At 53.5% G+C, this 21,220-nt stretch overlaps 1 protein-coding gene across 1 annotated transcript; it reads left to right on the forward strand.

Moving 5' to 3' along the window:
• The first annotated feature begins 2,440 nt into the window (after positions 1 to 2,440).
• On the forward strand, positions 2,441 to 21,160 carry CSNK2A1 (casein kinase 2 alpha 1). The gene is made up of 13 exons (XM_068700282.1): positions 2,441 to 2,586; positions 11,581 to 11,792; positions 12,761 to 12,872; positions 13,780 to 13,881; positions 14,279 to 14,329; positions 14,922 to 14,981; positions 15,623 to 15,706; positions 16,068 to 16,178; positions 16,910 to 17,011; positions 17,578 to 17,678; positions 18,357 to 18,505; positions 19,309 to 19,395; positions 19,836 to 21,160. The coding sequence occupies exons 2-13, from the start codon at positions 11,692 to 11,694 to the stop codon at positions 19,949 to 19,951; spliced, it is 1,176 nt and encodes a 391-aa protein (XP_068556383.1). The 5' UTR covers positions 2,441 to 2,586; positions 11,581 to 11,691; the 3' UTR covers positions 19,952 to 21,160.
• Positions 21,161 to 21,220: the final 60 nt, after the last annotated feature.

The following is a 21,220-nucleotide window of genomic DNA, read 5'->3' on the forward strand; positions in this document are numbered from 1 at the left end:
TCCAGACCTGCTCCAGCTCATGGGAAATAAAAACCCCGTTCCTACAGCTGGGGTGGGCCCCGGGGGGCTCGGGCACCTCCAGCTGACGGCGAGCAGGGTGAGGAGGGATAATAGGGTGGGGGTCCCCCAGGGTGTAAGGGACCCCTCAGACCCCAGCCCCAGGAGCTGTGGGCACCCCAAATGCAGCGTGCTGGGCCAGGAGCTGGGTGGGGAACCACGAGGGGCTTCTTGTGGGGTCAGGGGGCAGGGAGAGCGCTATGGGGCCGGGGTTGGCTTGGCCAAGTCGTGGCGATGGTTTGGGGGTGTTGGGCTGGCCCCCAAATGGGGTCTGGCACCGTGCTATGGGATCCTGTGGGGTGCTTTGATTCTGTGACCCCCCCGAGCAAGGTGTCCCCTTTTCGGCCACCACCAGGCCACGGGGGCACCCGGGGTGACCCCAAAACGTGGTTGGGGCAGGTGGGGGAGAGGTGAGCAGCGGCGTTATGGAGCCCTGGGGCACTGGGGCCCGTTGTCACCCCCCTCCCGCCCCCCTTTTTCCCTGCCAGGAGCCGTTATCAGCGGCGACGACCCGGAGCGGTCCCATGGGGCACCTCCAGCCCTTCCCCTCCACCTACCCCATCTCTCTCCCGCTCCGGCCCACGTCAATGCGGCCGCGAAGGTGTCGGAACAATCGCCTGACAAAGGGTTATTTTTAGGTTATTTTTAGGGGCCGGGGCTCGGAGCGAGGATACAGCCCGGCCGCTGACAATGGGGGGAAGGGGGCCGGGCTTCCCCCCGTGAGCTCTCGGCAGCAGAAGGCCCCGTAAGATTTCCTCGATGACCCTAAAGCCGTACAATACAAGGAAAGCACACGAGGGAGATACCCCCGCCAAGACGAGCTGCTCCTTTACCTAATGGCACTGACCCCGGGGCTGAGGGGGGCTGCGGGAGGGGGGGACACCCGGGGGTGTGCGGCCCGCCACGAGGCCACGGGGTAGGGCCAAGTGGGGGGGGTCCTAAGGGCAGGGGGTTGGGGGTGAGGCTGAGCACGAGCCCCCCGGCCCCATAAAATGGCTGCCAGGTGGGCTCCGTGGTGTGCTCCAGCACAAGGCCACGCGTGTCCCCCCAAGGAGGGGACAGGAGTTGGGGTGTGGCCCTATAAGGGTAGGGGTGTGGGGGGGGCTCGGGGTGGTTTTGGAGGGGGCCAGGCTGGGTTTTAAGGTGTGGAGGAGTTGGTGTGAGGGTGGAGGTGGGACTGGGTGAGGTGGGAGGCGTCTTCTGGCCTAGGTGGTGCTGGGATTATGGGATTTGGGGATTCTGTCATACTGGGATTCTGGGATTTTGGGATTCTGTGACTCTGTGATTATAGGATTCTGTCATACTGGGATTATGGGATTCTGTCATACTGTGGTTCTGGAATTCTGTGGTTCTGGAATTCTGTCATTCTGTGAAAATAAGATTCTGTCATTCTGTGATCCTGTGATTCTGGGATTCCAGGTTTCTGTCATTCCAGGTTTCTGTGATTATGTGATTCTGTGGTTCTGGGATTATGGGATTCTGTCATTCTGTGATTTTGTGATTCTGGGATTTTGGGGTTCTGTGACGCTGTGATTCTGTCATTTTGTGATTCTCGGATTCTGTCATTCCGTGTTTCTGTGATTATGGGGTTCTCTGGTTCTGTGGTTCTGGGATTCTGGAATTATAGGATTATGGGATTCTGTCATTCTGTCATTTTGTGATTCCAGGATTCTGGGATTTTGTGATTCTGTGCTTCTGGGATTCTGTTGTTCTGTGTTTCTGTCATTCGGTGATTTTGTGATTCTGTCATTCTGGGATTTTGTGCTTCTGGGATTTTGTGATTTCGGGAATCTGTTACTCTGGGATTCTGGGATTTTGTGGTTCTGGGATTCTGTCATTCTGTGTTTCTGTGACTCTGTGTTTCTGTGGTTCTGGGATTCTGTGCCTGTCATTCCGTGATTTTGTGCTTCTGTCATTCTGCGACTCTGCATTTTTGTGATTTTGGGATTTTTTGGTTTTGTGACTCTGTGACCGTCACTCCGCATTTCCATGACCCTGCGGCTGTGCCCCCCCGCTGCCTCCCCACCCCCCACCCCTCACCCCTCAGCACCCCCCGGCTCCCCCATCCCAGCCCCGTTCCCGCAGCCCCCCCCTGGTCCTGGTGCTCCCCGGGAGGCCCCGCCCGTGCCCGGAGCAGGCCCGAGGCCGTTCCCGGGCCCCCCCTCAGGCCTCACAGGCCTCAGTTGCCCCCTGGCGGCGGGCCCCGCGCACAGGCCGCGCCTCACACCCAGCCCTCCATTTGTCCCCCCCCCTCCTCACCCCCTCACCCCCTCACTCCCCCGGGACCCCCCCCCACCCCCTTTGTCTCATCTCGGCCTCCCCTTTTAGCCCCCCCCCCAAAATCCCACTCTGAGAACTACAACCCCCAGAATCCCCCGCGGCGCACTTCCCCCTCCCCTCCCGCCCAGCTCCTCTCTATGGTAACTTCCGCTTCCGGCGCTGCCTCGCTCTGGTCCCTGCGGCTGGCGGCCGAGCCTTGTGCCTCCGCCATATTGTCTGTGTGCGCCCGGCGGGCGGCGGCTCCGGCAGGTACCGGCGGGGCCCGCTGAGGCCCGGCCCGGCCCCCGAAAGGCTCCGAGGCTCGCCCCGAACTTCTCCGGCTCCATAGGGGAGAGGGGGGAGGAGCCGCCGCCGCCGCGCTCCCCGCTTCGCACGGGCCGCGCCGTGGGGCCGGGCCTGGGGGGGGGCCTGGGGGGGGAGCGCCTCAGGAGGAGCTGAGGGGGGGGGGAGGGGGATGGGGGGTTGGGGGAGGGGTGTGAGGGAAAATTGGGGGGGGAGGGGGGAAGGGGGGGGCTGGGGGGTGAGCTGGAAGGGGATGAGGGCATTGGGGGAGTGGGGCTGGCCGGGGGCTGGTTATAGGGCTGCTTATGGGGCCGGTTATAGGGCTGCTTATGGGGCCGGTTATAGGGCTGCTTATGGGGCCGGTTATAGGGCTGCTTATGGGGCCGGTTATAGGGCTGCTTATGGGGCCGGTTATAGGGCCGGTTATGGGGCTGCTTATGGGGCTGGGTGTAGGGCAGGTTATGGGGCTGCCCATAGGGAAGGCTGTGGGGCCAGTTGTAGGGCTGCTTATGGGGCCGATTGTAGGGCAGGCTATAGGGCTTCCCGTAGGGAAGGCTGTGGGGCTGGTTGTAGGGCCGCCTATGGGGCTGCTCATGGGGCCGGCTGTAAGGGCAGGCTGTGGGGCTGGTTGTAGGGCTGCCCATGGGGTCGGTTGTAGGGCAGGTTATAGGGCTGGTTGTAGAGCAGGCTGTGGGCCCCGTTGTAGGGTAGTCTATGGGGCTGGTTGTAGGGCTGCCCGTGTTGCCGGCTGTAGGCCAGGCTGTGGGATAGGCTATGGGGCTGCTTATGGGGTCAGTCCCAAGGCTCCCCCTTATCTGCACAGGGAGGCCCCAGGCAGCTTTCCCCTCCCCCAGCCATCCGAGGGGCCCTCTCAGCGTTCCTCACCCTCGGGGCTTCCCCTCCCCTGCCTGCCCCCAGCGGGGCTCCCCCCTTTTTACCCTAAATCGAGGGGCGAGGAGAGGCTTGGGGCTGATGGCGGGGGGTGATCACACACCCACCCCTCTCCTAAATCCCCCGGGGGGGGGGTCGGTGCCCCCCCAGTGCTGTAATCCAGCGCCTTGTGCCCCGGGGCAGCAGGCTGCGGGTGAAATGGGCTCTGTAAACGAAAGGGCAGCTCGGATTATGAAACCCCGTGCGTGCCGCCCGGCAGATTACGCTTCCTTAGCGAGGGCTCGGGGCCCGACCCATGAAGTTTGGATTACAAACAGCCGCTGCTGGGCTTTCTGCTGACGGCAGTGGTGGGGCTGGGCAGAGCTCGCGAGGGCTGCTGAGTCCCTGCTGCGGGTCCTGAGTCGTTTCAGGGAGCGCAGCCACCCTTTGTGGGGTGCTGGGGGCTCGGAGGGGCCACCTGGGTCACGGGAGTTTGGTCCTCGGGGTGTTTTGTGACCTGCCTGGGGGGTTGGGTGTGTGGTTTTGGGGTCAGACCCCGCTGGGGGTGGCAGCACCGTTTGTGGAGGGGCTTTGGGGGCTGCTCCAGGCATGCAGAGGGAGCCGTGGTGCTGTGTCGGGGCAGGCAGCAGCTCCTGGTGCTCAGGAGGCTCCTTAAAAGTGCAATAGTTGTGGAAAATATTGGGTTTTTTTGCAGGGTTGGGGTCTGTGCTGTATTGCTGGTCAGTTTAGGTGTTGGGGGTGAGTCTGCCGGCATGGTTCGGGGTGTAGGGCATGTAGGAAGAGAAAAATTGCCCCCCCCCAGAGTGCTGTTGGAGTGGGCACGGTGCAGAAAATGGCAAAGTTGGTGCTCGGGGAGGGGGGGCTGCGCTCGGGAGGCCGGCAGGCAGGGTCTGGGGGTACAGCTCTGCACCAGGGATGGTGACACCGGCACTGAGTTCTGGAAAATAGGAAGGAAAACGGCTCAAGGGACGTTCTGGGAAATGTCCTGGAGGTGGGACCTGTGCCGGGGGGGGTGATGAAGCTCCTGTGCTTGAGGAAAAAGGGTGAGATTTCGGGTGGCTTCCAGGTAGTGCCGCTCAGGGGGTGTGGAACGGGTTCCTGGGGGGAATTTGGGGAATTTGGACAGTGAAATGTTAACAGAAAACCATTTCTGAAGCGGTGAGGGGCACGGGGAGGTAACTCCTCCCAGCCTTGTGGAATTCGGTCTCCTCACGCCTTCCAGCCGAGGTTTTGCTGCGTTCTCTCCTCACAGAGCTCGTTTTCTCTTCCTGCCTCCCCTGGCGTCCCCCGAGGAACACGGGAGGAAGACAGAAGCGTGTGGGTGACATTGTGGCAGCCGGGCTCCGTTCGTGCCACATCGCTGGCGGGGCAGGGACTGTTTCTGGGTTACCGGACCCACTCCCCTCCACGGATCATCATTTCTGAGCCCCGTGCCCTGAGGCATCAACTTTGGGGTCCGGAGGGGTGAGAAAACCCCAAAGCTGCTTGGGTTTTCGGGTTTTAGGGTCAGCAGGGGCTGCTGTGCCCCGGGCTGGCTGCAAACGTTGTCTGTGAGCACGAGACGCCTCTTGGATAACTCTCCTCAGCTTGGGTATCTCCTTCCAGGGCTTTCCAAGAGCTGACTTGCCTGGAATTTGCAGAACCCGACTGCAGGGCTGGCGAGCTGCTTTGGGATCCGGGGAAGCTGCTTGGAAGAGGAGGAGGCGGCCGCCCGCAGCTGGCGGTGGTCCTGGCGCTGCAAACAGAGCGACCCCGGCCTTGGGGACGGGTCCTGGGCTCCGTCGAGGTGCCAGACCCGTCAGCAGGAAGGATTGAGGAGAAACGGGGTTCTCCGTGCATCTGTAGGGGCAAGGATTTCTGCTTTTCAGCCCCAAAGTGAGCCCGCCGTGTGCCTGCCCCCTTGTCCAGGCTGCTGTGGGGAGCTGAGGGGCCACCTCGGGGCTCTGTGCAGCCAGCGCTGACCCAGGTTCCTACTGGGGAGGGGAGATTTCAATCATTTCCCACAGAATTTTGTTGTTTGAGCGGTAGGTTATGACCTTACAGCCAATTTCTCCCTTTTTTAAATGAATTATTCACCAGTAGCGACCAGTAAAGGGGCAGGGATGGAGCTGGGAGGTGGCTGCGCCTTGGGGGTGCTGCAGCCACCACTGGGGCGTCTCCGTGGGCCGGAGGAGGATGAGCACAGCCAAGGAACCTCGGATATGGGAAGGAAAAGCTCGGGCACTGCTCGTTTTCTTACAGCCTCGCCAGATTTCTCTCCCCGTGACGTTTCAGCCCTGCCTCGTGCAGTGTACACCGCCCGGGTGACCTGCCAGGAGCTCCCCTCGCTCACTGATGGAGTTGTGTGGAGCCTACATCAGCACCAAGCAAGCTGCAAACTAAAAAACCACAAATTTGGGGCATTTCAGAAGGTTGTGAGTGCATCCAGCAAGGCACAAAGACAAATCCTCCTCCTGAGCCACCTCTGGATGCTGCCCGGGGGCTTCTCTGAGCGATTCCTCCTGAGCCTGTGGGGTGCAGGGACGCAGAGCGGTGCCTGTGTGGTGGGCACAGCGGATCTGAGGATTTCTTGAAGCAGCTCCACGCAGCACAGCCCCGTTTTTATCCTCCAGCCTCAGGAACTTCTGCCTCCGGGCACGGCACGGCCACAAAATCACAGTATTTCTAGGTTGGAAGAGACCCCAAGATCATCGAGTCCAACCTCTAACCGGGCTGGCCGAACGGAGTTTTTTGCTCCATCGCAGCACCCAGGAGCCACGGGGCTCAGTCAGCTGAGCCATGGGGCTGGCAGAAGTCCCCACGCTAATTAGGGAGGGGAAACAACCCCCCACTAATTACAAAGGTTGAACTTTCCAGAGGCTGCTGCCAGCTCACCCCGTGTCGGAGCCTGCGCCGAGGCCGAACCGTTCCCGGTGTGGCAGGAGGAGCTGCCCGGTGCTGCTGGCGTCCCGCAGGCTGTGGGTTTGGTGATTCTGCGTGGGAAAACGCTGCCCCCAGCAGTGGGGGCTCTGGTTTTCAGCACTGTGCTGGGAAGGAAGAGAACTGCTTCACTCCACACTCAAATCCTCGCGAGCCCACTTGCTGTGGTGTGCTTAAAAAATCAAGAGAAATTTATTGGGGTGCTCTGCCTGCCCCAGGTGGAGCCCCCGAGGGCAGAGGGCTGCCAGCAGCACCGTTTGGCCACCCCTGGCTATGCCATTTTTATTTCTTGGCTGTTCCCAGCTGGCTTTTTAGCCGTTTTTCTTTGCTTGTGGCACAATTCTGGCGTGGTGGCAGTGCCAATGCCCCCTGCTCTGAGGGGCTGGGAGCCTCAAGGGCCCGGTGTCAGGCAAGCCTCGGTCACAGTGTGTCAGGAAAAGCTTTCCCTGGGTCTGTGAGCTGGGTTGGTGCTCAGATACGAGGGAGAAGCTGCGATTTTATGGGAGGGAGGGAAGAAAAGAGCTTCGGGGCTGCCCAGCTACAAATAACCCCGAGGAGATGCGGCGAGGAACCTCCCCGTCCCTGGCAGCCTCCTGTTGCTGGAGGACACCCCGGCCGCCTGGCCCAGGTACTTGTGCAGCCCCAGAGCTCTGGAAATGTGAGGAATTTTGGGGGATGGCTGTCCAGCTCGGCTGGGACTCCAGGAACCTGTGGGGGATCCCTGTGAGCTCCCCTAAAACAGAGCTGGTGGAGCTCAGAGCGGGAAGGTTGGGGCTGAGCTGCTGCCGGGTTTGTGGAGCAGCAGAGCTGAGTTTCACCCAGCTCTGTGGCGTTGCCATCAAACGTGGAGTTAAAGTAAAAACATTTTCATGGTCCTGTGGCTCCCGTTAGCTCGTGGCCCCCCCTACAAGGGGTGACTTCGTCGTTGGCAGGCGCCGCGAGGAATTTGGGGGAGGAATTAGAAACACGGGTAGGGGAAGCGCTGCGCTCACTAGCACAGAATTGCTCCAAGATGTTTCTCAGCCTGTCAGCTCTTCTCCCCAATGCCTGATCGTGTCTTCCTTTCAACTCAGTAACAACTCTTTCTGTCTCTTTTTTTTTTAAGGGAAAATTCGAGGTTTTTCTGCGTTAGCCTTTATTATTTCTCCGCAGCCGGACACAGGCAGCTATTTAAAAGAAATCTGGAAAATAATTTTGGTGGAAAAAACAGAGTTTGAGCAGACAGCGCCGTTCCAGAAAATATCAAGAGAAAAGTTTGGTCTCGAAGCTCAGCTTTTTTTTCAGCTCCATTAGGTTTTTAAAATCTGCTTCTCGACTGATGCTGTCCCTTTAGTAGGTAAATGGGTTTCGGGAAAGGATGTAAAATGTCAGCTCTGTTAATCCAGGCTTGTTTCTATTTCGGCTATAAAATCGTAGAAAAATATAGGCTGCGAGGGACTTCTGGAGGTCATCTGCTCCACGCTCGTCGTGCTGCAGTTCCAGCGTTAGGAAAATGCAGGAATTGGGTTTCTGTTGCGAGACAGAGCACAGGTTTTTGGTGAAGTCTGTTACTGTTGCTTCTTCCTTTACGGTTAACGTGGGATTTGCTTGATGCTGGCTGCTGGTCGGCTGCACTGTGAGTGTTGAAACATGTCCTGAGCTTTTAATTTCAGGGGCTCCTGCCTGGTTTGAGGTTCTCTGAGCGCTGCAGAAGCGAGCACGCCGTCCCTGGGTGGCTTTGCAGGCGAGGGATCGGCGGGCTGCATGGCTGGTAACTGGAACGTTCCCCACTAACGAAGCACGTTGTGTAATTGTGATTTCAGAGCCTGGCTTTGGGCTGTTTCTGTCAGAGGTGAGGGGCAGGAACATTCCCTTGGTTCTGGGCTGCCTGGGGAGGTTCTGCCCAAAATGCCCCGGCTGCTGTCTGCCCATGGTCTGGTAACGAGCTCACGCTGATCCTTCGAAGCCTCTCTAATGACAGGTCTGAGTTAAACCACCCCCAGCACCTCCTGCATGAACTCATGTGGCAGAGCTGCTGCCAGGAGCCACCCAGAAACATCTTTGGTGTGCCCGGGGGCATCGCCCCGAGCAGAGGAGCTGCTCCGTGCCCTGGTGGTGCCAGGCGGGTGACCGAGGGCTTTGTCCTCGCTGCTCCCTGCCGTGTAGCACTCGTGTTCCTATTCCTCAGCGGAGCACTTTGCTAGAGAGAGGATGATTTTCAGAGGTGTGTTGTGTTCCCCTGAGCCTTGGACACTTCAGCTTGGCTCTCAGCATCACCCCAAACGCTGGGGCATCTCCTGGTGGCAGCCCCTTGGTGGCACCTGAGCTGCGTGTGGGTGCAGCACGGCTCCTGGCTGGGTGCAGCGGGTGCCGTGGTGCTGCCGAGCAGCTTGGGGCAGTCCCTGCTCCCGTAACTTATCCTCTGATGCTGTCATTTATGCAGGAATTAATAAATGACCTCTTCTCTCCAGCTTCTGACCGCAGCAGCACAGCTGACCCTTTAATGTGCTCAGGACACTCGGTTTGTTTAGGTGTAGTTCCTGCTCCTGCTGTAGATTTTTGGCCTGAAATCTGCAAGCTGAACTGATGTTGTGTGACCACACCTGTACCTGATACTCGTCCTCAGCTGTCCTTTATCTCAGAGAGCTGGGATCCGCTACGAAATCACCCCCCTGCAGGGGCAGTGAAAGTAGAATCGGTTCCTTAGCACTTGGAGTAGACGAAGTGGAAAGTTCTCAGACCAGGAAGTTTTGTGCATGGCAGTAACGGCTTCAAACCCAAATCCTCTCTGCAGATTCTTTCCTCTTTCCCCGCCAGGAGCAGCAGACGGCGATACCTGCCTTCAGGGGCGCTGGGTGCCATTCTTAGAAGCTCCAGTCGATGATTTCCTGAAAAAAAAAAGCCTCTCTGAGCTGTCTGTTACAGCACCGAGCTTGTGCGAGGCTGCAGCTCCATGACAAGAAAATATCCGCTCTGAAGTTTGATCTATCTTTAGATAATGAGATTGATTTCTCCTTTTTTTTTTTTTCCCCCTGCTGAAACAATGATCTTTCTCAGCTGAACGACGCGGAGCAGCCGTGTGCTTTCTGGATACCGAATCACGCTCAGAAGGCAAAACTGCCAAGTCATCTGAGGCGTGCGTGGCCTCCCTTACTTCCCACCCGAGCACTGGGCAGATGAAAGAGCGAGCTGGAAGCACAAGGAGCGAGGAGAAACAAAACCAGGATGAAATGTTGAAATTGGGAGTGTTTTGGTAAAGCTGCCCCTTCTGCTGCCCTCCACGGGTGGCTGTTGGGTGTCCGGCTGCCTCCTGGGCATCCGAGTCGTGGACACAAATGCTGCGAGGTCTTGGGTGATTGCCTCATCTTCAGGAACGTGTTTTGTTAGGGGAATAATGCTTTAGGAATTGATTTTTACTAATATTTCATGTTCTTTGCTTACCCACCGCCTGGCTGAAGCGTCCTGTGCGTTGCTGTGCTCACCCCGGTCCCGTCCCTGTGGATTTTGTGTCCCTTCGTGCCCCCGGGGCTGGATTCCTGCTGCCCTGCCCCACCTGGAGCTGCCCTCGAAAGATTTGCCTGTCACTCGGTCACAAAATGAGCCCCGTTACCAGGCTTTGTGCCACTAGAGGAGGCTTAGGCCGTGCCTGGAAGAGAAATGGGAATGTTTCTGCGTCCGAATGTGGGACCAGCTGCTGGGGGAGCAGCGTGAAATGGGGAAGGACGTCAGAGCCCTGCCCCCGGGTCACCCCCTGCCCTCGTAACCAGCAGCTCTCGCTGGGGTCCTTGCAGCAGGCACCAAAGGGACCAGCAGGAAGCTGCCACCAGCAGGATTCTCCTGGAATTTTCTTGTGCAGTGCATCCCGATAGCCTCAACGAGCCGCTCCGAGTCCATTTCCAGCTCTCTCTGATTAATTTCTGATGAATGGTGCTGTTACTTCCTCCAGCAAACCATCCCCGGGGATTTCGGTTCCAGCGCTGCCCCCTGCACGGCCCTGCCAGACCCCAACCGAGCTCCTCCACCCCGCAGCACGGCTTCCTTCCTCACGAGTGGATTTGGCAGCTGACAGCCTTGTATTTAAATGTTTGATGCCCGTGTCAGCTTCCACATCTGGTGGGGGATTTGAGGGGTGCGAGGGGCTTGCTGTCAGGCAGGGCAGTGCCTCTAGGACGAGATCAGAGCTCTCAGCACCATTTGTTGAAGTGTGGGGCTGTCTGCCCTAAAAAATCAGACGTCTTGCCCCGTTTTCAGCGGGCTTTATTGACTTTACCAGTGATGGCAAGCGTGCTTTTGGTAGCTAGGCTGGATTTATAAAAACTAGGAGGCTTAAATGGGTGGTGCAGCCTCAACAACTGACACCAGCCTGGTCTTGGGGAGGCCCAGCAGAGAGCTGCTCTGTGACCAGTGTCCTTCCAGTGCGTCCCAGTCTTAAATGGGCACAAACTGGGGTGTTTCTTTGTCACACGGGGAGCACCAGCACAGCTCCTGGCTGCCTCTGCCAAAAAGTCCTCCGAGCGTCTTCAGGCCCCGAATGGTTTGTAACGACCTCGGTGAGATCTTCCCAGGGTCCTGAGCTCCGATTGTTGAATTTTTAACAAAAAAACTGAACGTGGGGACAGCAGGGGAGCCAAGCTGACTCCCAAGCTGATTCCCAAGACTCCCAGGGTTGTGCTTTAAACGCAAAATGGTGCTTCCAGAAATCGAGACTTGGGGATGTGCTTAATTTAGGCCGCACGGGTGACCTTGTAAATCCGTCAGCTGTTCGCAGCGGCGATGGCTAGCGCCGTGCGAGGGGCCACGGGTCGTGGAAGTTCTGCCCCACGCGCTGCGGGAGGAGCCCTCGCTGCGGGGCCGAGGGGAGGAGGCCCTGAGCTGATAGGGAGCACGCCGCGGTCCTTCCCCCTGGGGGAAGTTATCTCTGCAGCCATAAGCCAGGAACTCGGTGCCCAAAGTGGCGAGATGTGCGCGGGGTGTTACTGCTCCTGGAGGGGCCCAGCGGTGCTGTGCTGTGTGAGGGGGGGCAGGCAGGCGGCTTCCAGGGCCCGACGAACGATCCCAGACCTGTGGCTGGGCTCCAGCTTCTCCTTTTCAGCAGCTTTTAATGATTAACTTCAGTATTTTTATAGTATCTTGAGATTTTAACCTTTGGTTTTTTTATTTTTCTCTCTGCAGTTGGAAGAATCTTGAGGCCTGTCTGAGGCCTTTCTCCCCTGTCCAGCCTCGGAATTCGGGTAGCCCCTGGTTTCAGACATCTCCTCACTCCCACCTGCCAACCTGTCTGATATGTCGGGACCCGTGCCGAGCAGGGCCAGGGTTTACACGGATGTGAACACACACAGACCCCGGGAGTACTGGGACTACGAGTCGCATGTTGTTGAGTGGGGGTAAGTCCCGGGGCTGCACCGGGCTCTTTCGTGCTCTTTGGCAGATGTGTGTGCGTGGCACGTGTTAGGATCTCAGTTTTCTTTGGGATCACAGATGGTAGAATAACCTGAGAGTGTTTCTTGTCAAAATTTTAGATCCCCAGCAGTGCAAAAGCATTTTTAGCATCTCCCTTGAGAGTTTGGTTTGAGGAGTTTTTGCCAGGTAGCCAGGAAACTTGTCCTCGCAGAGGGAAGGAAATCTTTTTTCTCTGAAACACACTAAATGGTCCTGGGTGTAGGGCCAAAGATAAGTGAAAAGGTTTTTTTTTCTGACTTGGAGGAGTGAAGAGATGCAGCAAACTGAAATAGGTCATGGTGTTTTGTCACTTGTTGCTCTGCTCTCTGCAAGTGACTACAAAAGACACACAAACGCTCCTCCTTGAAGGAAGGAGGCGTCTAAATTGATCTCATGACTGAACCGTCCAAGAATCAGATGGCAGCGCTGCCAGTTTCCTAGCTCTGTGCTCCTGCTTTGTGCAGCAGGGCTTGGGCTGAGGCCTGGCCTCAGCTTTGCTGCAGTTCCACTTTCCTGAAGTGCGAGCTGGCTTCTGAGTGTTGTGGTGCCTCGTGCCCAGTCTCTTTCTAAGTGGGCCAGCCCTGAAGTTTTGGCCTTAATGGCTTTATTGATATTTTAACGTTGTGTTAGGGAAAACGTAGCTTCCAAATCTACGGGCTGCTGAAAGGCATGGCTCGAGTTTGCTGAAATGCAGATGGGCTCGTGTCCCTTACTGCAAAAGAAACAGTTTGTGGATTGAATCTGACTTGGGCAAAGAGAAGCTGCCTGTTTCTTAATTCTTAATCATCACATTCCGATTTCAGGTGCTCGTTAAGCCACCTTGTCTGCAAGGTGAGTCAGTGATTGAGGAGTGCCATGTGAACTCTGATGCAAATGATGAACTCTTGGGAACTTTACCTTTTTATCTCCGCAGGAATCAAGATGACTACCAGCTAGTTCGCAAGTTAGGCCGGGGCAAATACAGTGAAGTATTTGAAGCCATCAACATAACAAATAATGAAAAAGTAGTTGTTAAAATTCTCAAGGTGAGCAGGGATTTGGGCAAAACGTGGAGTCTGTCTTGAGGTGATTGGGAGGTCAGCAAATACAGCATTTGGTCTAAAATGATTTTATGTTCTAAAACTGAAATCCTTAAAGCCTGGCTTGGGAGCCTCATTCGGTGAAATGGGCTGTTATTTTAACCTCCTAATAAGAAACCCTGTGCTTCGTTACTGAGTTAAATTTCTGCCTGCAAGGAATTACCCTTTATCGTAAAGAAGCCCTGATGTGCAACACATTTTTACTTGGAGCTAGAAAAGTCTTCAAGAGCTGACCAGAGAATTCTCACCTCCTCCAACCACCAGTGCCCTGGCGTGCTTTCAGGTGGATGGAGGCCTCTGAGCTAAGGGGATCGTTGTCCTTTAAAGCCAGCGATTAAACTCAGACTGCTAACCTTAAATATTTCATTTCTGCTCTGCACGTTCCGTTGTAGCCGTAATATCTTTCCAGACTGAGTTAGGGTCTCCTGGAAACGGGTTGTTCCACAGACGGGATTGGTGAAATGCCTTCGTTTAGTGGCCCTCAGGTAGCTGGAGGACTTCTCAGAGTTAGACGTTTACCACACGCCAGTTAACAAGTTTTTGGCTATTGGATCACGTTCAGACAACTTTTCTTTTTAAAAAAAAATTAAAAAGACAAATAACCCTTTTTCACATGAAACTGATGTTTCTGGCTGTCAAGAATGTATCATAAGAAAAGAGACTGCAGATGCTTGAGCCCTTAACTGGAATGATGCATAGTCAGGTAACAAGTCCAGCTGTTTGAACTTAATTTGCAAAGCTTCTGATGTATTTTGTGACCTTACAGTCACATACCTTTGCCATCTAGACGTTGAGCTGTTTGCCTCGCTTTACTGGGTCACTTTGTCTTATGCTTTGGGTTTCTATTCTTCAGCCTGTTAAAAAGAAGAAAATCAAGCGTGAAATCAAGATCTTAGAAAACTTGCGAGGCGGTCCCAATATAATCACTCTTGCAGATATAGTAAAAGACCCTGTGGTGAGTATGGAAGGAACCCAGAGGGTTCCTTGGGGTCATGGGTGAAGTTGCTGTGTTTGCCTTCAGCTCTGATTTGGCTTTTTGTTTTCTCCTGTTCTTAAATCGTGCTTTTGAATCCCGTAATCAGATCACCCCTTAATCTGATTAACTCCTTGTAGAGGCCCTTCCCCTGCGGGTCACTTCAGCCCCGCACTATGTAAGGAGGAGGTACCAGTGAACTGAGACATGTTCATTTGTTCTGCAGGCAGTACTGCTGCAGGCTTTGGCTCCGTTCCCCCTATCTGAGGGCAATTGCAACCACGTCTGAGGCAGAGGGGGGGTTTAGAGTAAAAATGATTGAATTATACTAAATGAAAACAATTTATCTCAACAAGACTTAACTTTTTTTCTGTTTCAGTCTCGGACCCCTGCTTTGGTTTTTGAACATGTAAACAACACAGACTTTAAGGTACGGTATGGGTTGTGCACTTCTAATATTTTCCATTCGAAAGCCACTTGTAATCTTGTTCTGGGAAGAGGCAAGCACATAGGGGACAGGCAATTCTTTACTCACTTCCTTCCTCCATACCAGCTGTCTTTAAAGATGGATTTACTCGGGAAGTAAAGTAGAAGTTTGTAATTAGTCCCTTAGCACCATTTTGCCACAGAAGTTACACGATGAGAATCCGGACTCCAAGTGCTATTGTAACCCTTGGAGCAAATTCCTGTTACCTCTTGGCCCGCCGGTGCCTGTCGTAGCTTTACTCGGGCTGAGAGCAGCCTTGGCCTTTTTTGGGACCCCGTCTGCAGGCTCAATGCCTCGTGCTGCTGGTGGGCAAGTGCAGCCCGAGGGAAGTAAGCTGTGTATGTGATTTGTAAGGAGAGAGGAACAGACTGAATGTCTGTGGGATCAGGGTAACTGGGGGAAATGTTTACTGGCCATTCAAGTGGGCTTGGAGGACTGCAGCAGCAGAGAACAGGGCTGGGTTTTTCTGGATTGGCACGGACGTGGTGTTTGTCCTCAGTGTTGAGCGCTGATGTAATGTGTTTGTTTCCCACAGCAATTATACCAGACATTAACAGATTATGATATTCGATTCTACATGTATGAGATTTTGAAGGTAAGTCGGTGTTTTGCTGCTTCAACAGGTTGTTTTTAGGATTTGTACTCAGCTAATCCTATAGGGATGGTTGTGTTGTCACACTAATGGGGGAAAGGGAAGAGAGCCTATGGAAGAATTGCATAGAAAAATCTACATCGAGTCAAATATCAATTGTTTAGCCTTGTTTCTGCAACAAATTCTAGTCTTCTTTTGAGGATAGGAAATTGTTTGGATACACTGAGATAACTCTGGATCCTAAATCAAAAGCCTCTGAAAACAGAAAACTGTAAACTGTAACTGGCTGGGTTTTTGCTTTAATGTCATGTGGGTCGGCTATATTTGTTCCTCTGAAGCAATTATTTTCCTCTTAGGAGTCTGGGGAAGGGGATGTTGTTTTTTTTTTCACTAGGGCCTGTTAGAGGCTCTGGAATTCCATTTTTATGAGGAAGCAGATGAGGTGAAGCCAAACGCTTCTGTTGCTGGTGCTTAATTTTGAGAGGGGGCTTTAGAGGTATTGTCTGTGAGTCTAGTCAAGGATGTAACCCTGGGCAGCAGAGTCGTGCTACCTAGTTAGCCTTGATACATGTGGAACATTCACTTCTGAATATGATGGAACTTGCAAGGTTCTTGCTATTCGAGTCCTTTGCTTTCACTTACAGGCTCTAGATTACTGCCATAGCATGGGAATCATGCACAGAGATGTGAAACCTCACAACGTCATGATTGACCATGAGCACAGAAAGGTAACGGGGCAGGGAGGGGTCCTGCTTTTTCTCTGGGGAGACCAGGGCTTCGTTTTGGGTACTGCTGTGTAGAAGTACTAGCAGATAAATTCAAGGGAGACCGTGCTTCTATCATGTGAAAAAACTTAAATCCTGTAATGGGTTTCTAGAGGGCTGGTAAGGAGAGGAATTTTATTTAGACCAGTTGATGTTGGTGTGGGGAGAATACCTAAAGAGAGATTCCAATCTGCTTTAAAGTAACCGAAAATAGAAAACTTGTAAATGAAGCTTCCAGCTAAACTCATTTGTAGTGTGGTTCAGAAAATGGAGAGCTGGTGCATCCCTTGAGCCATTTTTCTTTGTTTTCTTTTGCTGTTTCTAGCTTAGACTAATAGACTGGGGTTTGGCTGAATTCTATCACCCTGGCCAAGAGTATAATGTCAGAGTGGCTTCCAGATATTTCAAAGGACCTGAGCTCCTGGTAGATTATCAGGTAAGAATTACCAGCATTTATCACTGACGTGTGTACAGAAAGCCCGTGCCATTTCGAGGCAGTGAACGAGAAATTCAGATATTTAGAGACCTATTCTAAAATGCATTTAAAAGGCTTTAGAGCCACTGATTAAAGAAACCAGTGAATTATATGAGGACGAGCTGCAGAACTGTTGTCATGGATCCTGGAATACAACTGTTGGATTTTTTTTTTATCAAGGCCGCTTTTGCAGTAAGTGACAGGAATGAAACAAAGTCCTCGGGAGAATAGCTACTGCTGTGTGAACTTGTAAAGCTATAAAAACATCCCATAATCCGATGGCAGCTTGCATTATGGAAATGCTGTGGGCTGGAAATGTCAGTGTTAGTGTTAGACCTTGTGGAGTCAGCACTTTGTGTTGCTTGCCATTAGGCTTCCCTTCTCCGCCCGTGTCTCTCAGTGATTGATAACATTGGAGGCTGCACTGAGAGTAGGAAGAGGCACGGGGTCTTTGATATCTTTATGGAGAATGATGGAAATGGGATCCCTGCGGTTCTGCTAATTGCTGTAATCCCAGTTTGAGTGACTGGGAAAGCGAGCTGAGCAGGGGTCTGGTGATAAACATGTATCAGTCTGTTCCCAGTGTCACATGCCACGTTTGTACCACTGGGGAGGGAGGGGGGGCTGTTAGTATTGGAAGTCTTTTCTGCTTAATTCATTAGAAATTGAATTGTCCTTCTGGTTTTGTACAGATGTATGATTACAGTCTGGATATGTGGAGCTTGGGTTGCATGTTGGCTAGTATGATATTCCGAAAGGAGCCATTTTTCCATGGCCATGACAACTATGATCAGGTGAGAGCTGGTCATGTTCAATCTCTGTTCTCTGGGAAGGAAGGTTTTCTGCTTGTGCTTCTATCAGGGGATCCAAAGAAGAATTTAAGTATTTCTCTAATGGCTTCTTTGCTCGATTTGAAGCCACGTTCCTTCTTAAAAGCATGTGATATTGTCTAACCCAGTAAATAGAAAAGAGATTTGTGTTGTATTTATGAACTCAGTAGGTATCTGGAAAAGTTATAACCGTAGTTATATTAAGGCTGGTGTGTTCTGGGATGTGGATCTGCTCCTCCTGAGGTCACATATTACGTGAAAAGCCCCTGCCCTGTCCATCTTTAAGCCTAAGTGTCCAGAGAACTCAGCTCCCTCCAGGCTGCCTTGGCTTCCTGAGCCCCAGCTGAGCAGAGCCGTGTTTCTGGTGCCTGTGACTGCTTTGCTGGAGCAGTCAGAGCCACGAGATGACCCCGTGGCTGCTGGCTGGGACCACTGAGACCACATTCAAGCTCCAGGGGAATGTGCTGCAGTGTCTTTATGCTGGTTCTGGCGTTCCCTCACAGCAGTGACTCGTTTTTGTTTGCTCCTAGCTGGTGAGGATAGCCAAAGTGCTGGGCACAGAAGACCTCTATGACTACATTGATAAATACAACGTCGAACTGGATCCACGTTTCAATGACATCCTGGGCAGGTGAGCCAAATTCTGAAGTAGCCTAAATCCTTGTGAGTTCTTAATTAGACCTGGACATCTGCTGCTTTGTCAGCAGAGCTTGAAGGAAACAAAAAAAACTTCTGCTGAAGGGAGAACTTGGAGCCAGGACCCTTAAGGCCTGGTACTTTGTGCTTTCAGTCCCTTTTGCCAGTGCTGCCTGTGGGCCTTTAGCTGCAGCTGCACTTGAGGAAAGATTTTTAAATATCATCTAGGTAATAAATGAACTGCCAGAGTATAGACCATGACGAGCAAACACTACTTTCAGAATTGTAGCAGAAAAAATAAGAGAAATTTATGTTTCTCAGGACTGCAGTACAGAAAACCAGTTGCTGCTGATAGCATTTCTATACCTTTTTCCTTGTGACATGTGCCAAAACTGCAAGGAACAAATGTTGGGGTGGTATAACAGAGCAGAACCTGAGACTTCAGGCTTATAATTTCATTCCAAACTTGGTTTCCCGTGCTGCCATGGCTGTGGCACTGTGCCGCCGCGTGGTGACACAGCGTACTGCTGCTCTGCTTTTCCCTGCCTCTGCCCCCTTGCTGCCACACCAAGCAGCTCCCTGTTTGGGAGGTGGGCAGCTGGTGCAGTCCTTGCTTTTCGAAAGTGAAGTCCTCTGCCTGGTTTCATTCGGGTATCCGTTTGTTTTTCTGCAGACACTCCCGTAAGCGATGGGAGCGCTTTGTTCATAGCGAGAACCAGCACCTGGTGAGTCCAGAAGCTCTGGATTTCTTAGATAAGCTGTTGCGATATGATCACCAGTCACGACTCACAGCAAGAGAAGCCATGGAACACCCCTACTTCTGTAAGTACCGGCTCTTACTGTGCAAACAGCTCCTCCTCTGCCTCTGGGAAATCTCCATTCCAGTCGGTTGTGCAGATAAGAGCCAAGAAGGGCAACATAATAAGCCTGGGCTTTGTGAATAATTGTGATGGAGCTGAAACTACTTGATTCTGTGGTGGGTGAAGTAGGCCACTGCCACCTGCAGCTGCTGAGGAAACTGTGATGTGCCTGTGTCAGGCCAGTGAATCAGCAGCACGGTGTTAAAAACTCCTTGGTGCTAAGCCTGTGCTAATTTCAGCAGGTGTCTGGGCATAACGACTCCTGTGTTGGATAAAACCAGGTAGCTCTGGTTTGAAAAACAGGCCCTTTTAATTCACTTCGTGGCTAAATATGCATCTTAGTGGATGGTGTATCGAGGTCTTGCTTTTGCATGTGAAAATGAAACTTGCACTGGTAAACACGTTCAAATGTTTGCCGATTCCTCACAAATCTCAAGATGTGGCTTTCTGGGAACAGCTGTGGAGCAGTGCCAGTACGAACATTTGCTCGGTTCAGCTGAAAGCTTTGAAAGTGAGAGTTGGAGAAACAGCTGAATTTGTCAAAATACAGATGCAGGGTGTACTGAACTCAGTGTGGGGAAGGACACATCCGAAATTCCCTCATCTGCTCCAGTAGTTTTGGGAGGGGAAAGGGGTTGATGATGGTTGGTGTTACTTGATGTAGGCAGCTTGCCAGCCCTGGCTGTGCGCCGAGCTCACGGGCAGGGTGCTTCAGCTGCTGTCTGGCAAGGCGGCACCTAAGGGTGGTTGGTGTGCTCTTCCTAGATCCCATTGTGAAAGACCAGGCTCGGATGAGCTCCTCCAACATGCCGGGTGGCAGCACTCCTGTCAGCAGTGCGAGTATGATGTCAGGTCAGTTCTGCTGTTGACTCTTCCTGGTGCGTGGCGTGTTAAAGCCTTTCTACGAGCTGTGTGGGTGGAGGGATCCAAGAGGGTGAGTTCTGCTCCTGGGACTCGGGACTCGGGCAAGGAGGGCTGTGAAGAAGCAGGTGGGAGAGAGAAATGAGGGCTCACCGCAGCCTGACCTGCTTTTCTGGTCTTGCTTGTAAAAAGGGCTTTGCAGGTGGACGTTCTGGCAGTAGCTTGAAGGGCAGCGATCCTGCCATGCAGGGCCACATCTGCCCTTTGTGGGATCTTTCATCTCCGCTAATTTTGGAAGCTCTGAAAATACAACCAAGTGCCACCAAACTGACCTCCAAAGCCACCAGCCTTTGGGAAGCTGAGCAGTTCCAACCGTCCTGATGCCACGCGCCGGTTTCCCTCTAATTCTTCCTTGCCTATCTCTGTTCCAGGGATTTCCTCAGTGCCAACACCTTCGCCCCTTGGACCTCTAGCAGGCTCGCCCGTCATTTCTGCCACCACCACGCTGGGGATGCCCGTTCCAGCTGCTGCCGGCGCTCAGCAGTAGTGATGGGCTCTGCCGAGTCAGGTGGGGAAGAGGTTTCCCCCTCCGCCTCTCCTCAGGACGCAGCTCGTGCCTGGCAGGGGAAGGGAGGGGATGAACGCTTTGGAGGCACCGTGTCTGAACTGTTGCTTGTGGATTTATAGTAGTTCAGTCATTATATACAAAATTATTATAGGCTGATTTTTTTCTTTTTTTTTTTTTTTTTTTTTACTTGAACTTTTCGTAACTCAGGGGATTCCCTGAAAATACCTACAGATGGAATATTTCTTGGACAGTTTCCCACCCCACCCCACCTCACCCACTCCCCTCCCCCCTTAAAAAAAAAAAAAAAAAACACAAAAAAAAAACACAAAAAACTCCTCATTTAAGAACAAAGCCGAATCGACAGCATTTCCCAGCTCTTGCATCCTGCTGGAAATCTCTCCACCTTCCCACATTCCTCCTCCACCAGCCTAAGGCCCTGGGGGCTCGTGCTGCCCGGAGCCCCCCACCCCAGGTCTCTGTGAGGCAGGAGGGGGGGGCTCCTGCACCCCGGTTTTGCTCGGGGCCCGCTGAGGAGACACCCCCGGTGCACAGAGAGGTGGCTTAAGTCTAAAAGATGCCTCTAAACCTCTAAAAGATTGACTCCTGGCTCCCCCACGGTGCCGCCTCACCCCTTTGCATGTAATTTTAGTCTTAAAACCACGGAATTACGAACCAGGAGGTTCCTCAACCACCACGCTCCTCATCCCACTGCTGCTCGGGGGGAGGAGGCAGCGCCCTGCTCCGCTCCTTTCCCCCCCCCCCCCCCCCAGGACCTTTCCTACCCCTCAAACTCCCCATTTCTTCTCAACAAATCTCATTTTTAAGCCATTTCTCTAGGTTTTGAACCCGTGGCTACCTGAGAGCTGCAGCACCCGGGGTCAGACCCAAACCCCCCCCCAAATTCTTCACCCCCAAATTCTTCACCCCCACCCCAGCCTGTGCCACAGGCGGAGGCCACCGGTGCCCTGGGTGTCCCCTCAGTGTCCCCTTTCGGTCCCCTCACGGTGCCCGGGGGGCCAGGAGCCAGCAGCAGCCACCGGGTGCCCTGGGTGGGGGTCCCTCAACACCACCCCCCCCCCCTTTTATCCCGGCCCCGCTGTGTATATAATCTCTTTGTCCTTCATATGTGAAAGCTCCAGTGTTGGAATTTTGGTGTAAATAAACATTTGGTTTTATTTATCGAGGTCACATTGGCGGCTCCCTGTCTCGGGGGCGGCTCCCGTCACACACAAACACTGAGGTGAGGGG

This window comes from Anas acuta, chromosome 16, assembly GCF_963932015.1.
Source record: "Anas acuta chromosome 16, bAnaAcu1.1, whole genome shotgun sequence".
NCBI lineage: Eukaryota > Metazoa > Chordata > Aves > Anseriformes > Anatidae > Anas > Anas acuta.

Excerpts from the sequence above, each read along its gene's own strand:
- CSNK2A1 (XM_068700282.1), top strand. The coding sequence starts at position 11,692 with ATGTCGGGACCCGTGCCGAGCAGGGCCAGGGTTTACACGGATGTGAAC. Across the intron at positions 15,707-16,067 it reads TTGACCATGAGCACAGAAAG|CTTAGACTAATAGACTGGGG; the intron begins GTAACGGGGCAG and ends TGCTGTTTCTAG. Across the intron at positions 16,179-16,909 it reads AGCTCCTGGTAGATTATCAG|ATGTATGATTACAGTCTGGA; the intron begins GTAAGAATTACC and ends GGTTTTGTACAG.